This window comes from Hemicordylus capensis, chromosome 6 (genome assembly GCF_027244095.1).
Source record: "Hemicordylus capensis ecotype Gifberg chromosome 6, rHemCap1.1.pri, whole genome shotgun sequence".
NCBI lineage: Eukaryota > Metazoa > Chordata > Lepidosauria > Squamata > Cordylidae > Hemicordylus > Hemicordylus capensis.
This window is the reverse complement of record NC_069662.1, coordinates 168,598,108-168,616,792: the sequence shown is the minus strand read 5'-3', so window position 1 is coordinate 168,616,792 and position 18,685 is coordinate 168,598,108. Positions and strand designations below refer to the sequence as shown.

Sequence of the window (18,685 nt, the reverse complement as noted above, 5' to 3'; positions counted from 1 at the left end):
CCAATTCTGGTCACCACCACATCTAAAAAATAACATTGTAGAACTGGAAAAGGTGCAGAAGAGGGCAACCAAGATGATGAGGGGCCTAGAGCACCTTTCTTATGAGGCTAGGCTGCAACTCCTGGGTCTATTTAGTTTAGAAAAAAGACGACTGCGGGGAGACATGATAGAGGTATATAAAATCATGCATGGTGTCGAGAAAGTGGATAGAAATTTATCTCTCACACATAACACTAGAACCAGGGGTCATTCCATGAAACTGATTTCCAGGAAATTTAGGTTCAACAAATGGAAGTACTTTTTCACACAATGCATAATCAACTTGTGGAATTCTCTGCCAGAAGATGTGGTGACAGCCCACAACCTGGATGGCTTTAGGAGGAACTTGGATAACTTCATGGAGGAGAGGTCTATCAACAGCTACTAGTCAGAAGGCTATAGGCTACCTCCAGCCTCAAAGGCAGGATGCCTCTGAGTACCAGATGCAGGGGAGTAGCAGCAGGAGAGAGGGCATGTCCCTCAGCTCTTGCCTGTAAGCTTCCAGTGGCATCTGGTGGGCCATTGTGGGAAACAGGATGTTGGACTAGATGGGCCTTGGGCCTGATCCAGCAGGGCTGTTCTTAGGTTCTTATCCAACACTAGCACCATGGTTTGGACCCCATAGAACTGAAGTTGAGGAAGGAAGGCTCCTCCCTCTTTCTGGCCCAATTGGCTGTTTGGGCTGTTCTGTCAAGAAGGAAGCCCACCCCACCAGCTCCCTGGCCTCTCTGCTGTCTCACTGACTGCAGAGAGGCCCCTCTCCCAGAGGCGTATCTAGGGAAAATAGTGCCTAGGGCAAGCACTGAAATTGCGCCCCCTGTCCAAACATCTGACACCCATCTGATTCTCTGTACATAGTGCCAAACTGAATATGTGTACAGTGACTTAAAAATATATATATTAATTTTTTTAAAAAAAATAATTTTAGAAAATTACCTGTAGCCCCTTTGGGGGGCTTCCTAAAGGGTGGGGGGGTCTGCAAAGGTTCCCCCTCCCCTCTCTGGCCTCTAGGGCCTCGCAGGGACCATTTCAGCATGTGCGGTGGTCATTTTTAAAAAAAAAAATTTTTTTTTTAAATGGCCACTGAAAACAAAATGGCGACTGTGCATGCTCAAATGGCCTCTGCGAGGGCCTCACAGAGGCCATTTGAGCATGCGCGGTGGCCATTTTGTTTTCAGCAGCCATTTTAATTTTTTTAAATTTTTTTAGAAAAATGGTGCCCCCCTTCAAGTGGCGCCCGGGGCACGTGCCCTGCCTGCCCTACCCCTAGATACGCCCCTGCCCTCTCCCCAACATCTGGATGGGAGAGCAGGGGTGTGGAGTGGTTCTGTGTTATGTCGGAACAGGGCCTCATCGTTTATTTGACCTAGCTGAAGTGGAATGCTCTATGCAGTCCTCCTGGCCCCATGTGGAGGTGACCATGAATGCTGGGGGACTGACTGGTAGAGTTGTACTTTCCTAGGCTTTTTTAGTCTTTGTTTTAGTCCTTGTGCGTGTGCACAGGACAGGAACCCAACTGTTATCCCAGAGCTACACTTTGAACTTGGGTGCTGGAGAAGACTTTTGAGGATACCATGGACAGCCAGGAAAGCAAACAAATGGATCAGAGAACAAATAAATCCAGAATTTTCCCTCGAGGCACAGGTGACAAGGCTCAAACTGTCATACTTCAGATACATTATGCGAAGACCCAGCTCCCTCGAGAAGTCCATAATGCTGGGGAAAGTTGAAGGAAAGAGAAGAAGAGGATGACCAGCAGCAAGGTGGATGGACTCGATCAGGACAGCAATGGATGCACCACTGAGAGACTTTCAAGGCCAAGTTGAAGACAGATCATCCTGGAGAGAATCTATCGATGTGGTCGCTAAGGGTTGACACCTGGCACTTAATCAAAGGAGTAGTGCTCTGTCCATGTATGCATTTAGGAGGTTCTAGTGTAATAATGTGACATATAGTGGGAGGGCAAGCTGGGGTTCTCCAACTCTTGTTGGACTACAACTCCCATCATTCCCAGGTGCAGTGGGCAACAGCTGGAGAGCCACAACTTGGCCTCTCCTGATATAATATATGAGCAATAATAACCAAGGTGATTAGATAGTGCTTGAAAATGCTGCAGTGGAAATTACAGCTTCACTCCTGTTTTAAGTCCCTTGCATAATAATTGGAATCCCCCATGCAAATAGCATGATGCAGATGGGCGCGGGCACGCCCTCCCGGGACTCTCCTCTCTTTCCCACGTGTTCAGACCTGCCCACGTGCCCTGAAGGACAACGCGGAGCCTTCCAGCCCAGAGAGTTGCTTCTGTGTGCGACTCTAGCTTTCTTAGTTCTATGGCCACGATTAGTCCACTCCTCCATTCCAATTGGCTCCCTCCAAGCCTGTGGGTGGGGCTTCGCCGTGACCGCCCGCCTCAAAGCGAAAGAAGCCCGCAGCATTTTTGTTTCCGTATCTGGAGCTCAAGTGATTGGCAGCTCGGAGGGAAAGCTTCCTATTTGTCCTCGCTCTCCGTCCGCCGCCACCTCCACCATGTGGGCGGGTTCGGTGGGTGAAAAAACACGAAGCCAGCCAAACGAGGAAGGGTTGGTCGGCTGAAATCGAGGCCTTCCGTTCCATTGGCTAGTGCCACTGTCGATCAGTGCAGAGTGGGGAGCGGAAACCAGTCGGCTCTGTTCTCCAATGAGCTGCTGCCACTTTTGGCGGGAGGATGCGAGCTCGGGCGAGGGGGCGTGGCCCAGTGGGAAGGGGGTCTGGCGCGCGCGCGCGCGGCTTCTTTTTTGTCCTAGGCGCGTCTCGGGCTACGGGGCGTGGGGAGGGTCATTCCGCTTCCTGGCGCTGAGGCGATCGGAAGGCGAGGACGGCCCCGCCAACTCCCCATGGAGCAGCCCCGCTTCTCCTCCGCAATGGGGGCCTCTCAGCAGCACCATCGCCGCCGCCTCGTCCTTCTGGAAGAGCAGCCGCGGGCCGGGGGGCTCGCGGGCCTTGGCAGCCTCGCCGGCCAACGGAGGAGCCTGGGCGCCGTCGGGTGGGTCTGGCCGGGCGGCTCTCGTCGTCTCTGCCTCGTCTCTGCCTCGTCTCTTCATCCCCCGCCCGGGTGAAGCAGCCGCGGCTGGTCCGAAGAAGGCAGGGCTGCTGCTCCCCGTGGGGGCCTCCAGCCGATCTTGGACTACAACTCCCAGCACCCCCCGTGGCCGAGAGCCAGGGGTGATGGGACTTGTAGTGGGGGGCCGAAGTGAGGCAGTCGTCTCCGAAAGATCCAGGGGGGCTCAAGGAGGCAGCTGGCTGTGTATGTGTGGCTCCCCCCCTTTCTTCCTCCCTCTCTCTCTTCCCGCCCTGTCTGTGCAGCTCTACCCGACGAATGGCCAGTCTAGGCATCGCAGCGGGTGGAGAGAGAAGGGGAGCCAGCCCCCGCGATCTTTCGGAGAGGCCTGCCTCCCGTCGCCCCCCCGTCGGCCCCCCCCCGCGTAAATGCACGCGGAGCTCAGCTGCAACTCTCGGCCCCGACATCCCTCCCTGTTCGGCTCTGAGGTTTAGGGGAGGCTCCTTCTTCTGCAGCCCGGACTCTGCGCTCTCTTCCATTTCTGTCTTCTATGCATTGTGTGTGTGAGAGTGAGAGAGAGAGAGATGCATTTCTGGCTCTTGCGCTTCTGGAGGGTTGTGGGAAAACTTGGGAAGGAGAGGAGGGTCTTGCTGCAAACTCCGTGGCCAAGCTGAGGCTCTCCACCTTAGGTTTCCTTTTAGATTGTGAGTCCTTTAGGGATAGAGAACTTCTTCTTTGTAAAGTGCCATTGTAAAGCCGTATGCTAGCCATAGTCGTAGGTCTTCCAGCTACTACAGCTTCCATCCAAGTGGCCAAGTCTCAGGTTGGCCACTCCTGAACTGGAGAGATTGAATGGTGGTGATCTCTTGATCCCCGGCCAGGCTAGGCCTATACTTGTGTGTTGCTGAGCCGATGAAAGGCCTCTTCTGTGGCTAATGGCCTGCAAGGAAGGGAGGACACCTTACAGGAGTTACAGAGACAGCTGTGGAGCCTTAATTTTGAGAGAGCCCAGGAATTGCTAGGCAGGCTAATGCTCAGTTTAAGTGAAGCCAACACATAGGAACATTTCTCAGCCCTATCTTGGTGATGCTGCCAGGGAGGAAACTTGGAACCTAGATGCTCTTCCCAGAGCAGCTCCATCCCCTGAGGGGAATCTCTTAAATACTCACACATAAAGTGTCCCATTCATATGCAACCAGACAGGCCCTGCTTAGCTAAGGGGACAAGTCATGCTTGCTACTACAAGACCAGCTCTTCATGAGGTCCAAGGTGGATTACTTGCTTTGGCCTACTCAGCCACAAAACAGCCTAACCTACTTTGCAGGGTGGCTGTGAGAGGGGATCGTTGGAACAGTGAGATGAAAATATAGTAATGTTTTCTGTTGGCTGGACAGGGGGTGGGAGACATGGGTAGATATAGAACAGTTGAGGAAGTCTTTCATCTTTGGGTTTGTTTAAATGGGATGAAAAACTTCATTCATATTTTGCACGTGGATATTCATTACCTGACTACTGCAATGTCAAATGAATTGAAAACCCTAGTGAACCTATGCAGATTCATATATCATGGCTGAGAAATATAATGGTTAACTGTTCTGGATTTATCTGTGTAAAATTATTGTGGAGTTTTGGAAACAGTTCATTTTTGGGCTAGCTCTCAGAAACTTCTTTTCCCTAAAACCCCGTGTGTGGTTCATTCTGTGTTATGAAGAAGCTAGATGTTTCTGTATTAATATTCTGATTTGAGTTTCTCATGACCTCAAAGACTGTGGTAACGCACACTTCTGGCATTACCCCAGATGGAAGCTAGCTTGTTAAACCTGGACTGCAGCACCCATTTGTCTAACAGATGCTATCTGGAATGTGGAAAAGCTTGTATGGCTGTTGCCTAGGCCAAAGACTTATACAAGTGGCCCTCATTATCTTTGCTCCCAGCACCCACAGTTGGGTCATAGGGACCCAGTTTCTTTATTCGCGGTGCAAAAATAAGTTTATTTTCATGTATCCGCAGTTCTTGAGTGGCTGGAAATGACTTCTGCTGCCATTTTGTAGTGCTGTGTCATTTTGTGGCTCTTTTCTGGAAAAAAAAAAAAAGCGCCTCAAAATAGAATAAAAATCAGGGGATTTGGCTGTTTGGGGGGCATAGCTGGAGAGCAAGGTACAGTGCTTATTTCTGTTCCTCCTTGCTTTTTCTTGTGACTTTAAGCACACTTCAGTGTGCTTAGGAACCTGAAACCCCCAGTCCCCATAGGGTTAAGGTCTCTTTATTTGTGGTCTCATTATCTGCAGAAAAGTGGTGGTTCTCTTATGTTTAGCAGGGGAAGATCAACTATACCTATCCAACCCTAGCACAGCATCCCTCCAGTGGTTGTTGCTGGTGTGTACCTTGTGTTTCTGTTTTGATTGTGAGAACTTCTGGAACAGGGAACCATCTTATTTGTGTGTAAACTGCTCTGGGAACTGTTGAAAAGTAGTTTATAAATATTCAAAGTAAAAACACAAGAACTGCCCAGCTGGATCATCTAGGCCAGCAATCCTGTTTCACACAGTGGCCCACCAGATGCCACTGGGAAGCCCACAGGCAGGAGTTGAGGGCATGGCCTCTGTCCTGCTGCTGTTGCTCCCCTGCAACTGGTATTGAGAGGTATCTTGCCTCTGAGGCTGGAAATGGCCTATAGCCACCAGACTAGTAGCCATCCATAGACCTCTCCTCCATGAAGTTATCCAAATCCCTCTTAAAGCCATCCAAACTAGTAGCCGACACCACATCTTGTGGCAGAGAATTCCACAGATTGATTATGTGTTGTGTGAAAAAGTACTTCCATTTGTTGAGCCTAAATTTCCTGGCAATCTATTTCATGGAATGACCCCTGGTTCTAGTGTTATGTGTGAGAGATAAATTTCTCTCAATCCACTTTCTCTATACCGTGCATGATTTTATATACCTCTGTCATGTAGTAGTGTCTTGTGAAATAACAGTAACCTCTCAATCTCTACAGCCAAAAGGAAAACTGCGAGCAAATTCAGGAAGCAAGGAATATCAATCTGCAAAGGACCTCCTCTTCTGATTCTACAGATTCAGGTTTGTATCTTTTCATCCAAAATGTGGGTTAGGCTTATTTCCATATTAAACTTCAGTGTGAGTAGGGACGTCCCTGGTTGGTTCAAAAGACAGCTCAGAATGCCTCTGAATTGACCTGGTGATTCCCTAATGTTCCTAGTCCTCCAACCCATGGATTGGATAATTGGGAACATGCTGTGGGCTTGTGAGCTCTTTTGCACGCTTGGATTTACTCCCTGGTTTGATCAAACCATAGTTTGTTGTCTTATCTTAGCTGGGCTGCCTATGTTTTGCCTGCAAAATAGGAAATCAGATTCAAACTGGCATCCAGTTCCGGTCTGGAGGCAAACCATACTGGCCCAAAGGGAATTCACATGTAATGGCAACCTGGATTGATTAAACTGTGAAGCTGGGGAAGGAAGTGGAATGAGGAAGAAGTGTGTGAGCTAAGGCCAAGCTACAGCTTGGCTGTTTTGCATAAAGCAGAGTTCCTGGGTAGTCTTAGGCATTACGTATCAGCCTCCCATTCGGGTAAGGGGATATTGGCCAATTTGTCCTGCTAATGTCTCATCTTTTCTAAAGAGTTATGCCAGGTAATTTTCAGGCATAAGAATATTTCTTTTTACCACAGGCTGCTGTATGGATTCTCCCCCACTGCTTGGCATAAAAGACTTTGATGAAACGTATGTAGAAAGCATCTTAACATCTTGGCTTTTTGATTTGTATAAAACTGTTTGTGGGCCACTGCAAAGGAATCACGTTGAGGACTTTGCATCTGGAAGTGATGTAGTGGGAGTCGGGGCTGCTTCAGATCCCCAGGAAGCTGTGAAGCGCTGGTGACATGCCTGGTTGTAGCTCTCCACCTGCTGAAGCTGCAGGTTCCTGAGTGGTGGCACTCAATATTGTCCACCCCACCATTGACAGGAATAAGTCTCATTCTTGGATTTCTGTACTTGCCATCTTAACCACCCTACATAAATGCAGCATGAATATCCACTAGTTTGTGCCTAATAGTTAGAGTGTGTGTGTGCGTGTGTGCATGCGCTCTCACACATACAGGTGGCCCTTGTTATCTGTGGGGGTTCTGTTCTTGGCTACAACTGTGGATAACGAGACTGGAGGTCAATGGGAATTGGGGGGTTAGGTTCCTGGAGGTTTAAAAAGGGTAAAAATGCAATTAAAAAGCAGAAATAAGTGAACTATAGTACCATGTCATGCAGGTGTCCAGCTGTCCAGAAATGTCCCCTGAAATCCACCAATGCTCTGCAAAAAATCATTGGGAGGGGATTTTTTAAGATTGAGAGCCACAAAATGGTGGCCAGAAATGAAGTTGGAGGTAATTTCTGGTCACCCAGGAACTGTAGTCAGGAGAACCTTATCACTACTTGTACCCACGAATAATGAGGTTGAATCTCCATAGCCCGACCACAGATATGTGAAACCGCAGGTGCCAGGACCGTGGATGACAAGGGCCACCTGTATTTGGCAAGAGGGAGAGCAACTGTGCCTATTCAGCCCCAGCACAGCAACCCTCCAGCCTTGTGTTTTAGATTCTGAGCCTTTTGGGGACAGGGAACCATCCTTTTCCTTTTCTTTTTTCTATGCAAACTGCTTTGAGAACTTCTCTGTTGAGAAGCAGTATATAAATAAAAGCAGTAATCTATGCCCCAAAGGAAATAACAGTTAAGGTAGTCTTGAAAGCTCTGCTTTACTCCCTTTAGTTAATCCAGGGTATGGTAGCTATTGCCTTTTTCTCTTAAGAGAATGGTTTCTTGTGGCAAATGCTTGTTCAGTATTGCAGGAATGTGACATACTGAGAAAAATATCCCTGTGCTAATAAAACAAATAATGTTTGCTTCCTGTTGCTGACTGTTTTTTGTATAAATATAATCACTTGTTTATAATAATATAAACTCTGCCAGCATGCCTGGTCAATATCTCCTTATATGATGGCCAGGAGAATTTGTGTGGGGTATGGCTTGCTGCTGCTGAGGTGCACATGAATCAGAAAAACAATTCCTGTACTTGGTGCCCTCTTGCTGCCCAGTAGCTGATGCCCATGTTCTTATTTTCAGTTTTGGAAAAAGTCTTTTCGTATTTGGAACAGTTAAGTGAGTGACTTAATTACAGGCAGGGAATATAAAGAGGGAACGTTATCATCTCTGATCTCCATTCAGCTCATTGCTCATGTAGCGGAATGCTGAGTATGCCACTAACTTTATGCCAATCTCATTTTGGCTTAGATGAAATCCAGCCTGAATCAATTTTAAGACACACAATTATTTCATTCTTGCAGTTTCCGCTTGCCCATGCGAAGAATGCACTCCCTCCCGGTAAGTGGAACTTGTGACGGAGACACTTCTTTGTCACTGTCAAAATCTGCTGCCTCTGTTACTTTCTCCATGGTATCAGCCCCATGTATTGATGGGCTTAAAATATCCCTGTGCTGTCATAGGGGTTCCTAGAGAATTTTGATGCTGGCATCTCGGGATTTAAAAACTTAATACAGCCATGTGCAAGGCTGGTGTCCAAAAATCAGGTTCTGCCTCAGAGAAGCCTGAGGCGGGCCAGGCTCATGTGTGTATTGTAGGGATGATTGAAGGGTGGCTCTTCTCACTCTTAATGTGTTGTCTTCTGAGTCTAGGGCCTGGTCATCTTTATTTTGAGCACCATTTGTTGCAAGTTAAATAATTATATGGTTTTATCTCCATCTTCCATGGATCTGTACATAAGATGGTAATTTATATTCTCCTGGTTGGTTTGTCATCTTGGTGTTTCTTTGGATGCTTTTTTAGACAAAGCAAGAGTAATAGAATCTGACATGGGGCTTATTTCCTCAACTTTGTAGCAGAACCTCCTGGGATGTAGTCCTGCTCTGAAGAGGAGCCACTCGGATTTGCTGGATTGTGATGGCTTCCAGTCATGTAGCCCTGAGGAGAACAAAGAGAACGTGAGTGGGTTTTTCTAAGCAGGGGAGGAGTATCATGGTTATGCTCTGAATACTACTGATGGCTTGGGATGGTCTTCCTTATGAAGAAAAAAATTCTAGTAATAAGGATGTGATACATTCATACTCTGGATCCTCCATGAATACATCATAATGAACACCAGCACCAGCCACAAGAGATTACCTTGTGTGGCAGAGAAACTTTGCCACCACCCTGGGACAAAATTGCTTAACACTAAACCAACACAAGACATTGCCCCCAACCTTTAGTGAGGAAACAGAAGTAGCAAAGTAGAGACCGACCAGTATACTTTCAGCACACCCTCTCCAAGTTACTCCTCTCACTGTGAGGGTATTTGCAACAAACCGCTCAGTCCTGGCACTCAACTAGCAAGCTAACATGCAGTGCAATTTTTTTTTTTTTTTAACAGCAGTTACTTATGCTGTGGCATACTGCCTGAAACACCGTGTAAAGAAATGGGGGAATGCTTACAAGGTTAGGGGTTAGAAGGCTGCCAAAAAAAAAGCTCCATTGGGTTGGTAAAGTGGTTTTCGTCAAGTAATCTTCAATCTGCTTTTCTTCAAGGAATCTTTTGAATTCAAGAAGCCAATGAAACCTGCATCTCGTAGCTGCCTGCGCATGTCTTCTCTTGAAGATGAAAAACGTGCTTTAGGGTTAAAGCAGAAGTCAGCTGCAGCATTTATGGTATGCACTAAGGTTTCTTAGTCTGTATCGATCCTTGAAACGGAGTTCAGTGTTCTGGAAGGAAGTGATGTGTTTTGGAAGTCATTCTTTGGCAACATTGTACAAGTCTGTGGAGTGAGGGACAGCATCACTGGCTAGTGTCTGTGTCAAAGCTAGGGGTGCCTCGGGAATATACTGCAGGAGAGATGCTTCTCATAAAAACAGCCCTGCTGGACCAGCCCCAGCCCCATCCAGTCCAGCATCCTATTTCACACAGTAGCCCACCAGTTGCCTTTGAAAAGCCCACAGGCAAGAGCTGAGTGCATGCCCTCTCTTACTGTTACTTGCTTGCAGCTAATATTCAGAGGCATTTTGCCTCTGAGGCTGGAGATGGCCCACAGCCACCATACTGGTAGCCACTGATAGACCTGTGCTCCATGAATTTGTCTAAGCCCCTTTTAAAGCCATCCAAGCTAGTGGCCATCACCACATCTTGTGGTGCAGAATTCCATAGATTTGTATAATATTAGCATTTTAATTTTCAACCCACTTCCTAAAGATCCCTAGCATGGAATTGGCCTTTTTCACAGCTGCTGCACACTGTGTCAATACCTTCAAAACCTGTCCACCCAAGATCTCAATCTTGGTCAGTCACTGACAGTTCAGACCCCTTCAGTGTATAGGTGAAGTTGGGTTTTTTTGCCCCAATATGCATCACTTCACACTTGCTTACATTGAACCACATTTGCCATTTTGTCACTCACTCCCTCAGTTTGGTGAGATTCTTTTGGAGCTCCTCACCATCTGTTTTGGATTTCACTACCCTAAATAGTTTGTCATCTGCAAATTTGGCACTTCGCTGGTTACCCCAACCAGTGTTCTGCTTTTTTGCCCATCTGTATGCGGAATGAGTTTTGTTCCGGGCAGCAGTATCAAGGCGGTGTGTGCGCATGTACATTCAGAATGGGGCCTTCCTGATTCAACCTGAGCGGGATCTAAAATTAACTGAGCAGACATCAAAAAATGTGTGAGCACATGCGCACGCCTTAGAGGAAACACTGACCCCAGTGTCTAGATCACTTATGAACAAGTTAAAGGGCACTGGTCCTAGACCTAGCAGCCTAAACTTGGCTTCCAGGACCTCCTGACAGCGTTTCCCAACATTGTTGGTGCCGACGTGCACCACAACAGCTGTCTTCTCCCCAAAACTGCTTGCTTATCACTTGCTCTCAGAAGTGATAAGCACAAATTGGAGAGATCTGATATAGTGACACAGTACTTTGGGGTTTCTGTAGCTATTCATAAGCTGAGAAATATATTTTCCACCTGGAAAATCTAAAACTCTGAGCCCAGACTAGTTGCTTGAATAAATATTTCGAGTGTTCTTGGTGGGTGGTAGTGGGGAGGGGCAGGGTGGGATTTGAACTGGGTGTTGGGGCGGCAGACAGGACAGAAAACCTCCCTGGGCAGGATCACTTTTAGCAGGCGTATTGCTTCTGTTGTTAAGACTTATTTGCCACAAGTGGATTGTTGTGTGAAAAGACTGTGAGCTCGGTTCTCATGCTGGAAAACAATCCCCCATGATGTTAAGGATGTATGTCTGCCCCTGAGCTGCCTTTTTGCATCTGGTTCCAGTTAGTGGACCTTGGGAAACAAGGCCAAAAAAAGAAAAGAAAGTAGATTCCTTAAAAGCTGAGGTTTGTTCAGCCCTGCCTTAGACAATTGTAGTGGCATTAAGGACTAATATCTGATTGGAAGAAGTGGCTTTCTTCTCTGTTGCTTGGTTTTCAAAGCACATTAGAACTGACTTTCTCTTAGGCTGGTGCATGGATGCTTTCAGTAAAGGCCTACTGTTGATATGCATTTGTGGTTTCAAGTAGGAATTCTAGGCAAAGAGGAAAGCTGTGCAAGCCAGAACCACTAATGAACTGTACAGAAACAGCCCTTTCCTTTTCTGCTCTTCATCTAGCATGGAAGCCGCAGTCCTAGAGCAGGCCTGCTCAACTTAGGCCCCCCAGCTGCTTTTGGACTACAATTCCCATAATCTCCAGCCACAGTGGCCATTAGCCAGGGATTTGGGGAGTTGTAGGCCAACATCTACAGGAGGGCCAAAGTTGAGCCACCCTGTTCTAGAGGGAAGGACTGGATGGCTACAACGGTTAAATGTCTTTTGTTTTAAGTTTTGCCAAGGTGAAACCAGCAGAAATGGTCTTGGGTGCTTCAGCCCAGCCTTCCTGAGGCAGCAGTCTCGAAAGACCTCAGAAACAGAAAATGATGATGATGGCTTCTTGGAGATATTGGATGGGCAGGACGTCTATGTAAGTGGTGATGACACATGTGTTCAATAATTCAAAAGCTGCAGGCACCTAAGTGGGAGGGTGTGTTGTGTACAGCTGTTTTCAAGCAGGATTTGGAAACTGCCAGAGCAGGGAGTTCTCTTGGGTGAGCCAGCATGGCACCAGTGGTGACAAAATCCCATTAGGCCATGGAATTCACTATGGGCATTAAGCAACCCCGCCTTGCATTTGAATACGCACCCCAGGCCCTTGGATTTAAGGTGGGACACAAATGTTTAAGTAGTCCATACACTTGTACCCGAGTTTGTGTGAATGACTGTACCTGCTTTCATGTTAAAAGTGAACCTGGGTACAGGCCCTTCAAATGCAGGGTACAGATAGAAAGTGTAGTGCTGTAACTTTGCTCAATGTAATCCTGTGAATGACTGTACCGTGTTCAGATCTGTACCTGTGCACACTACACTCTATGTCCGAGTGTTGAAAATGTGTGAATATGGGCCATGAGTCTCTGCCAAATGCCAAGCAATTATTTCACCAGGTGCACTAATCCAGTGATTAAATGAAAAGAATGCTGTTGCTGTTGGGGTTTTTCCTCTTACTGTAACAGATCTCAATTATTCCTTCCTTTAGAGCAATGAAGAGATGTCTCCTGACGTGGCAAGCCTTTGGACTGCTCCACTAGTTATGAAGAAAGGTGTGGATACCCATGTAAGTTTGCCACCCTAGCATTATAGAACTGGAATATTTGCATTTTGTTTAAAAATTCCCTTCGTCCAGTGCAGTCCGGGTCTGTGTCAGGCATAGCCACATTCAAGAGGCTTCATTGGCTCCTTGTGCTGCTTCCCTTGCTTATGTTTAGTGGACAGAGAGATCCACCCATTACTGAGATGCAGTGAGTGTGCAGAGGTGGTGAGGCGCCCTCTGCAGCTGCCTCTCCACCCTGCTCTGCCCGGGCATATGCATGTGTATGCACGCACACATGCATGCATCCCCTGGGGCCGCCAGTCTTCCTGCTCCCTGGTTTTGGAAAAGCAGAGAAGTGGGAGGACGTATAGAGGCGTAGAGTGCTGGGTGATGTAGCACGTGGGTTCCCTCCCTTTTGAAAAGGCAGAGTGGCAGCAGGGAAGTGCGGGCAGTAACGGGGGGGGGGATGGTGGCCAGGGAGACAAGAGCCCTGGCGAGGTATGGGGGTGGTGGTGTGCCTCAGGTATGGTTGGGCCTGGCCTGCATACAGAATCTGGTGTTTGGACCAATTATTTATTTATATTAAGAGATTTCTTATATCGCCCAATCCACAGACTCTGGGCAGTGTACAAACAAGAACAGCATCCAAGATTTAAAAAACAAACAAGCAAACATAAAGGGCAAATGCCTGGCGGGAAAGAAATGTCTTCAATAAACATTGCTTGTTTTGAAGGCTGAAAGGGAGGAGGCAGACCGAATCTGGGGGGAGGATTCGGTCCACCTTGGTATAAGGCAGCAGACGGAGGGGATGAGCCATCGCTCAAAAGCAGAGCCTGTGTATGGTATGCTACCACGGAGCTGTGGCCGCCATCCCTTGAGGGGAATATCTGACAGCAGGCGGCATTCACATGTGATCCCCTCCAAATGCAAACCAAGATGAATCTTGCTTGGCAAGTGGTACACTTCATGCTTGCTGCCACAAGACCAGCTCTCCCCACCCCACTTCAGAAGGCTAAAGTGACTTTATTGTTTACCTACCTCCATGTTGATGGAGACTACCGTTTTGGCTGACGTTTCTTTGACCTTTATCTAGAATAAGCAGTACAGGTTGCTGAGCGTAGAAAGTGAGCCATACAGCATGGCTAAGCCTGCCCTGAAAAGAACAGAGAGATCCCAGGAAGAGCACGTGCCAGGGGCCATCAAGAGGAGGAGGAACGTCTGCGAAGCACCTGCTGAAGAACTAATGGTTGGTGGCTGTAGATCATACATGGATTCCTGTCTGACTCGTCTACTTATACCATATTCACCTGCAAGTTGTTAGATGTTAGAAACCAGGGGGTTGTCTTAAATCCAGAGCCCTGTTCCTTTTGGGTAAATTTGGGTATCACCTGCTTGCCTTCGGTATACCCTTAGTATAACCTGTATTTAACCTCCTATTTTTTTAAGGAGTCATCTTGAATTCAGAGTTTTCTTCCATTCAAATAAATACAACATTTTATATTGGACCCTAACTGGAAGACATGTATATAAAGGCCCAGTGCTCCCACGGTCTCCTCCCCCTGCTCTCCCTGTTGTGTGTCTGCCCCCCCCCCCCCCGTGTCTACAGGTTCCCAAGCTCCCTTTGGCCAAGGCCACCCCTGGAGTCCCCTTCTGTGCTTCATTCTGCCCATGTTCCTTGCTGCTTCCAGCATTCTGCTTTAGAAAATAGTGCCTTCATTCTTTCTTCCCTGCTTACCTTCTGAACACCCTTGAACATCTATATCTTTCTCTGATTCCTTCTCACTGATCCCTCAGTTTGAGAATTGAAGTCAGCAGTAGTCTAAATGCAGTAATGGATAGGTTGTTTCCATTAGCGCAACCTGAAAGACGCTTCCTTCTCAGTTTCCATGTCTCTCCCTCTTACTTCCTCCAGAGTGTGGCTCTTGTTGGGGCCCATCTGTCATCCTTAATGGAGATAGAGAGTGTTTTGGACAGAGACCCAAGGAACCTTATTGGAGACTTCTCAAAGGTAATGTTGATTCTCCCTCCCCACCCCTTTGCCCTTTTCACCCAGTTCATTCTACAAGGCCAGAGAGGGTTGAAATCTATACTGGCTCTGTAAAAATGACAAGTACGTTATATTAAATGGCTTGTGTTCGTAGACCTTGGGTGGAAATAGTCCAGACTTGGTGCTGAACCTTCATCTTTGTTTTGTTGGTCTTTGATTACTCGTGTAATCTGACAAAGTTTTTTATTTAAAAAACCAAATTCATCTGGTTCATATGCCTTGACCCAGTTTGGGGCGAGGTCTCTGCACTTTGCTGTCCTGCTTTTTATCCTGTTGCCGTTCTCATCATGAGCAAAGTGTCTGTGGTGTTCGTCTAGGATTACCTTCTCCACACTGTAGATGGGAAACATCAAGATCTGAAGTATATTGACCCAGAAATGGTAAGTAGCACAGGCTGCATTCCCTACAATGTAAACTCTTGTTTGCTTCATATGGATTGGACATTTGGTCTCCTTGGGGCCTCGCTGTTTGGGAAGAGAACCCTTAAGTGGTCACTTCCCCTGCAGGGTGAAGGTTCCTGGGTTGACCCAAACTAGCTGGCCAATGAAGACCAAGCAAGTGTGTCACTCATGAGGCTGCATCCTGAGGTCTAATTCTTGGCCTCTTCTTCCCTCTAGATTGTTGCAGTGCTGAAGGGCAGTTTTTCAAGGTTCATTAAAGAGTGTGTGATCATTGACTGCAGATATCCTTATGAGTATGAAGGAGGCCACATCCAGGTATGGGAGAATCCGAGGTGGCAGTGATTGATTAGCAACCTGACTAACTTGGGGAGCGCTTACCGTTGCCAGAGAGAACCCCAAAGCCAGGCACTGAGGCGGTCCCGGCCCCTCCAGCTTCACCAAGTGCTTTCTCCTTGGCAAGCCTCAGGCTAACTTTCCCTCCAAAGCTGAGGCTTGTGGGGAGGGGGTGGACAGGGGGAGGGAATGCCTGAACCATGCCACTTTCCTTGGGGGAAGTCATCTCTTTTAAGCATAGTGGCAGTTCACCAACTTGATACTCCCTTCTATTTCAGCTGTAAAAAGGAGTACCTTGGATTGCAAAAGGAGAAGAAGTGGGGGAGGCAGGCAGGAGGAACGGGGAGGGTGGTCTCCATCGTTTCAGCTGCTAAAACAGGACTGTTGTGGGATCTGTGGGGTGCAATGTTACGGGCCAGTTTCTAATGCGTGGTGCAAGCCAACCCTTTAACATCCTCAGTCGGCTTCCTTACCATTGACTCCTTTTCCAGGGGGCTATAAACCTCCACATGGAAGAGGATGTGGAAGAGTTCTTGCTGAAGAAGCCTATCGTGCCGTCTGGCAATCAACGAGTGATCATCGTCTTCCACTGCGAGTTCTCATCGGAGCGGGCTCCCCGGATGTGAGTCTCTGAAGCCCGCACGGCTCACCTCTGCTTTTGCTGGGCCTTTGTGTAAGCAGCTGTTCGGGGTGTGGTGGCATGTTGGGCCACCCCTGAAGCAGCAGCAGCTTTTCTAGGGTTCTGTGCTCTGCCCCATAGAGGTCCCTGGCACCCTAAAGATTTAACATGCTTGCTATAGTATGAGCTTTCATGGGCAGGAGCCTACTTCATCGGATGCAACTGAATTGGCTCATAGAAGGAAGGACTGATGCTCAGGATTGGGGAGAAGCAGAGATGAGGCTGGTCTGGGAGCTAATGGGGCTAGGATGGTTCAAGAATGGGTGGGTTGAAAGAAGCGGGCCTCGGGGAGTTTCCCTCTGACCTTCCTGACTCTTTATCATATGGTGTGCCTGAGCCCTGTTTTGGAATCCCCCTTTTGGCATCCATGTATGGGTGGCACCCGCATAGAAGAACTTGCTGGAAGTGATGTTTTGCTCTTTGTTTTCTGCCCCCCCCCCCCCCCCGGCAGGTGTCGCTTTGTGAGGGAGAGAGACCGGCTCGGCAATGAGTATCCCAGTCTACACTACCCTGAACTCTATGTCCTGAAAGGGGGCTATAAGGACTTCTTCTTAAAATACAGAGTAAGGATCACAAAGTTCTTATTCTTGACAAAAAGGTCAGCTGGCCCTGTGCCAAACTTCCTGTATGTATTTTATCACACTGGTGTCCTGCTCTGCCTGCCTTGAGCTCAAGGTGGTGTTATGCGGGTTCCCTTTTCCTCATCTAGTCCTCGCAACAACCACGTGAAGTAGGACTGGCCTGAGGGTGGCTGAGGGATTTGAGCCAGAGTTACATCGTTTATCGAGTTGCCCCTAAGAGGCTCTGGGCGCACACCCTGGGAGTCTGTGGGCAGTTTGGCACAGGGCCAGCAGCAGAGATACTTGCATTGTGGGCCGCGCTGCTGTTGAATCACAGGTTTGTATGGGTCTTGTACACAAACCTCTGCTTCCTCTTACAGAACTACTGTGAGCCACAGAACTATCGGCCCATGCACCATGAAGACTTCAAGGAAGACTTTCGGAAATTCCGCACAAAAAGCAGAACCTGGGCAGGTGAGAAGAGTAAAAGAGAGCTATACAGCCGTCTGAAGAAACTCTGAGTGTTGTCTCTGGGCACTCCCTGCAGGGAGAAAGGACGGCATGAACTCGTGTCACTGTCTTAGCCTTGCATCTTGTGGGACTAGTTTACACTTGGCACAGGCCTTGCCTCGCTGGATCATTGACCAGATCCCTTCCCGCAAGTGCCCAGATTGCCAGATTTGGGCTCTGTCTGCATTCTGCATGGGAATCCAGAACTTGCCTGCATGCTGCTTGAGACAATCTGTGGAAACGGCCGATGTGAGAAGCGCAGGGGACTCGAATGGCCTGGGGAAGTGTGAATTGTGAGATTTTTAGTGTGTTTTTAAAAGTTGTGCCTCTAAATTTTAGTACAGTCCAATGAAGCTAACCTTACTGCTGTGGCTGAGTGTCTTGGGTTTGGGTTGTGACCTCTTTCTGGCTTGGGGGCAACCAGCAGGAAGGGTCTGGGAGTGATGATCCTCCTAGCTGCAGTTCTGATTTGTTTTAATCATCTTACAGGCAATAAATCCTGCACATAAGTGTGTCTGTGTTGGAAGGACAGGGACAAGATTTCTTGGAACTTAAAACACTCTGCTACAGGAAGCCTTGTTGTCTGCATTCAAAGGGGAAGCTGCTTGATCATGTTCTTGTAACTTATTCTCCAGCTTGGCTGCATGTGACCTGTCCTCTGTTTCATAAGAGAAACATGGTCATCTTTAAGTGGGTAGAACTGGCATTTCCTAGATGCTCCAGTGCATATATCACCTAGAACAGGGCTGCTGCACAACTTGGGCCCTCCTGCAGATTTTGACTGCAGCTCCCTTCATCCCTGACTGTTGGCCACTGGCTACGGATGATGGGCGCTGTAGTCTAAAGACAGGCCTCAGTTTTGTAGCCCCGACTTCGACTCAGAAGCAGTTTGCAAGTGTTCACGTGTTAACTCCCTCCCCCCCGCCCCCACCTGGTGTGCGCAGCTCACAGTAGTGTGATTGTGACACATCTCCAGAAGGTAAACTTGACCAGGTGCAATCATGGTGGTTCTTCCTGCAGTCGCTCCCAAGTGGGAAGCTCACCTAACCCAGCTTTAAAGAACTTGGTTCCTGTTGTGGTGCAGTTGCTTCTCAGAGCACAGTGTTAGAAGTTCAGCATTTGCTTTCTGAATAAAGGCTGCCCAAAAGTGGTCTCCAGTGCTGTGTCAACTTGTTGAAGTTCCTCCATGGCTGCTTTTTGCCTGGCATGTGTGGCATCCTCCAGTTCATCGTCTGCTTTGAGTGGAGCTCAGTTGGCTGACACTGTGTGGGGTCACAGTAGCAACAGTTAACGGTACACTGGTGGTAAACAGAGCTAAATACTACTTCTAGCCTTGAAGTCTCCAGACGACTCCAGTGTACATACCTGGACACACCTGAGCTCTTGTATATTTTTGTCGGTGTTA

General features: G+C 48.0%; 1 protein-coding gene across 4 annotated transcripts in view; it reads left to right on the top strand.

Annotated features, from left to right (window-relative positions):
• The first annotated feature begins 2,717 nt into the window (after nt 1-2,717).
• Nucleotides 2,718-18,685, top strand: part of CDC25A (cell division cycle 25A) — a 35,357-nt gene continuing 19,389 nt past the window's right edge. Inside the window, exons 1-15 of one of the 4 annotated variants that reach the window (XM_053264063.1) lie at nt 2,721-3,061; nt 6,076-6,158; nt 6,769-6,820; nt 8,434-8,470; nt 8,989-9,087; nt 9,671-9,790; nt 11,950-12,087; nt 12,697-12,774; nt 13,844-13,996; nt 14,663-14,758; nt 15,115-15,177; nt 15,415-15,513; nt 16,023-16,153; nt 16,662-16,773; nt 17,151-17,244. In XM_053264063.1, the coding sequence (XP_053120038.1) occupies nt 2,913-3,061; nt 6,076-6,158; nt 6,769-6,820; nt 8,434-8,470; nt 8,989-9,087; nt 9,671-9,790; nt 11,950-12,087; nt 12,697-12,774; nt 13,844-13,996; nt 14,663-14,758; nt 15,115-15,177; nt 15,415-15,513; nt 16,023-16,153; nt 16,662-16,773; nt 17,151-17,244 (1,504 nt within the window). In that variant the 5' untranslated portion in view covers nt 2,721-2,912. Of the gene's footprint in view, nt 3,062-6,075; nt 6,159-6,768; nt 6,821-8,433; nt 8,471-8,985; nt 9,088-9,670; nt 9,791-11,949; nt 12,088-12,696; nt 12,775-13,843; nt 13,997-14,662; nt 14,759-15,114; nt 15,178-15,414; nt 15,514-16,022; nt 16,154-16,661; nt 16,774-17,150; nt 17,245-18,685 lie in introns of all 4 variants that reach the window. The other 3 variants (XM_053264062.1, XM_053264065.1, XM_053264066.1) reach the window with 3 other exon arrangements.